Genomic DNA, 3,835 nt, shown 5'->3' on the forward strand with positions numbered 1-3,835 from the left:
TGTGTGTGTGTGTAGATAATAGATTTCGAAAGAGATTTAAAATCTCGCACATAGCATCAATTACAAATATTTATTTATCATTATTATACGATATAAAACATTTACTTCATAATTAAGTAAAACTTATTCCACTGTACTCGATTTTTCGTATCAAAGTATCATGAAAGAGATAGATATTTTACCAAGTGGCGATAAAGCTCTCCCATCAATGGATTTTAAGATTAAATATAATAAAAAATCTATGTGTATATTAGAGTACTCACAAAACTGAATAAAATTGCTTTAATTACTTGTAAATATATTCATTATATTGTAAAAGCTTCTGTAATCATTTAGTAATTATAATCACTAAATAATCAATAAAAGTGAAGTAATAGTAATTATTACAATACATTTTAATAAATAATTTAAATTCATTAGAATTTAAGTATTATTGTCGTTATAAGTAAACTAGATTTATATGCTAACATATACTTGCCCAGCAAGCATTTTTAAATGGAACAGTATTTTATTAATATAACATTAAACAATCTTCTCTATTAAACAATTTTTAATATCCATAAATAAAGAATGTGTATGTATGTATAATACTTTTACGTACGAGTATTACTTTTATATTCAAACATAAATGACACAAAATAATCATTAAAATAGATTATATTTATTAAATTCGAATAATCGTAAAAATTGGATTTAAGTTATAATTTTATCTAAAATAATATTATATGTAAAATAGTGATTATAAAATTACTTAATATCTCACTATATTACGTAATCCAATATCTTTCTATTCATATTCAAATCCAACAAACTGCGCCCTACAAAATTTATTTAAAAAGTAAGTGCAGATTATAATTAAAAAAACTTGAAAAAATATTAACTAAAAATTAATTCTGATTATTACTCTGAGCAATTACTATTTATTCCCCTATTCATTTTCAATAAAGAACTAAAACATAAAATTTAAAAAAAGTATAATTTTTTAATAAAATGCATTCTTTGTTTTTATAACTGATTAGCATTTACTTCCAAATGTTGTATTCTTAATATCTATACATTTTATATACATTCTCTACATGATATATCAGTAATCAAGAAAGCAAGAAAAGAATAAACAGAAATATTTGAATTTATATTACAATAATTTTTTAACAACTACAAGTAGTTTGATACATTTTATGCTGTTCTTACAATATACATACTATATATCCTATATATGTTTCTAACTTTTTCGCACACAGCTTGTAACCAGATAGAACGGATTAATCTGAATAAAAAAATCCTCACCATTTTGCAATTTTTGCAATTTTTTTTTAGTTACCCAAGCAAAATGTCTAAAATCTACACAACTCTATAATAACTTTAAAATATCTTTGAAATATTTTTAAGAGTTCTTTTAGAAATATCTTTAAGATATTTCATAAAGAACTCTGTGAAAGACTTTAAAATTGTCTTATGCGTCTATTTTATCTGCTCATTTGACAATCTTTAGAAAATATCTCATTAAATATTGCAAAAACTGCAAAATGATAGAGTGAGTTTTCAAGCTTAATCCGCTCTAGCTTCCCACAAGTGGTGTGCCAAAACATTTGAGACACTCTGTATATGTTCCGCCCAGAATCCGCCTAGAATCTAATAATGTTCAGTAGCAGATTATTAAAATTTATTAATAAACTCTAAGAAATTATTTTCACAATATTAAATAATTATTTATAAAAATATGTTTCAAAACAACAGTAAAATAATTCAAATAATAAAATAACTTTAAAATATGCTTAGCATAGGACATTACACATCATTTATTTTTATGAATATTAAAAAATGCTCCAGATACATTCCTTTTTAAATTCATTTTTATTTGTTTTTTTTAAATAAAATTGAATTTAAATAAAAAAATTTTTTTTATTAAAAAATAAGAAATTTTGGCCACACATTCTCTGGCATAATTAACTATTTCACAAAGTTGTTATATTTAATAATCTCAGGATAAGCAGCTTGTAATATTATACATGGACTAATGTAGACGGTTCAACTATCAAATTACAATGAAATTATCACTTATGAAAGTGATGAAGAATATTTTGATAACAGAAAATATCTATAACCAATAATACATTCGTCATAATTTTATTTAAAATCTGAGTACTTTATTGCCACATGGTAATACTATCAGTACAGTTTATTTATATATACCAGAAGACATTGCAACAATATAATAATCTCTGAAAAACATTGATATAGAGTAGTTGTGCAGAGAATTTCTTACAAAATTTATGACAGTCAAATAATTATCAGAAATGTGGCACTTCGCGTAATGTCGTACAAGGTCAGCTATGTTATAAAATCATATTTATTAATATTATCTACATAATAAATGAAATAATTAACAACATTAAAAATATATCTAAAATTCTTTTCTGGAGAAAGATTTTAAATGCATGTATAGATTGATTAAACTTAAAAAGGAACGCGATTTGATCTAAACGATTCGCGGATATAACGCGAAACTCTATATGACATAAAGAAAGAGGCACATGTATATACTATATATTAAAAGTTAGGAAATTTAAAGGAATATCTGTACATACTTATATATTTCACAAAATTAAGACTAAAAACATATAATCCAGATTTCTTCAATATCATCACGCTCAATATCCATTTTGAGGCACCCCGCATAGTGTCTTGCGTCTTGTATTATGTTTACAAAGATACATTCATAAACACAATGGATGAGCAAGAAATATTGAAGTTGAACGCAATGTAATCGTTCCTTCCCAAATGAAATAGTACTATTCAGCACAAGGCATACACTCACGCTTCTTATTATTTTATAATATTTAGATACGAATATTCAGCTATCAAATATGTATTAAATAATAATAACGAAAATGAATCATTTAAAATTTTCTATAGTTGAATATGGATTTGGTCTGAATCATGTAACAAGAATTATATCTATTTGACATAATAATTAGCAACTAAAAGATATGCAAAATCATTAAGTTCATTATTCACATTAGTATAAGAATAATAGTATTGTATAATACATAATAGAATTTAATAGTAGAAAACTATTCCGCGTCCATGAAATTTAAGAGTTAGTAACTGTTACTTGGTGAATGCAGCAAATACAGCCCAAAGTACCGGATTCGCGTTACGTTTAGCAGATTCCGCTTCAAAATCGAGGTCTAATAATGTCCGTACTCTTCGCATCGCTACTTCATAATCGTCGTCCGACAATGGCGCAAATGCATTTTCTAATACGTCAGCTGCATGAGCTAAAATAACTAATGCCAATGTTCGTCTATCCATACGAGCGGCATCATTTACCCAACGACCTAATACAGCTTCTTGGATCTGGAAGACAGAAAGTAACATATGCTATTGTTCTATTCATGGATTATATAACTCAGTTTAACATTATATATTCTTTTATGTAAAATGTAGAACGCATTTTTTATCCTTGCCCATTATCTGTTTTCATTTTTATACGTTTATACTTAGATATTTTTTTTATATACTCTTTACTTTTTATTCTAAGAACAATGTAAGCTTTTAAGCACAATTAATAAGAAATGTAGAAATAACTAACGCTATAGATTTAATTTATAAATTAAATTTTCAATTAACAACATGAAGTACAATTTAATACAGATCTCCTTAACATATTATTTTTCTGTTATGTATAAGTTAAATGCGTAATAAGCATACTACAAAGAAGATAACTATATATAATATATATATGTATATATATATATATATAACGAAATGGGGTACGAGGGTCACAAATGGAGGGATCTTGCTCAGGGACGGGAACAGTGGCGGGGTTTTG

General features: G+C 25.4%; 1 protein-coding gene across 1 annotated transcript in view; it reads right to left on the reverse strand.

The window, feature by feature from the left end:
- Window positions 1-2,912: 2,912 nt before the first annotated feature.
- Window positions 2,913-3,835, reverse strand: part of LOC108752451 (Golgi phosphoprotein 3 homolog sauron) — a 4,323-nt gene continuing 3,400 nt past the window's right edge. Inside the window, exon 4 of the mRNA XM_018493273.1 lies at window positions 2,913-3,360. Coding sequence (XP_018348775.1) covers window positions 3,112-3,360 — 249 coding nt within the window. The 3' untranslated portion in view covers window positions 2,913-3,111. The remainder of the gene's footprint in view (window positions 3,361-3,835) is intronic.

The sequence above is a fragment of the Trachymyrmex septentrionalis genome, unplaced genomic scaffold (genome assembly GCF_001594115.1).
Source record: "Trachymyrmex septentrionalis isolate Tsep2-gDNA-1 unplaced genomic scaffold, Tsep1.0 scaffold60, whole genome shotgun sequence".
Taxonomy (NCBI): Eukaryota; Metazoa; Arthropoda; class Insecta; order Hymenoptera; family Formicidae; genus Trachymyrmex; species Trachymyrmex septentrionalis.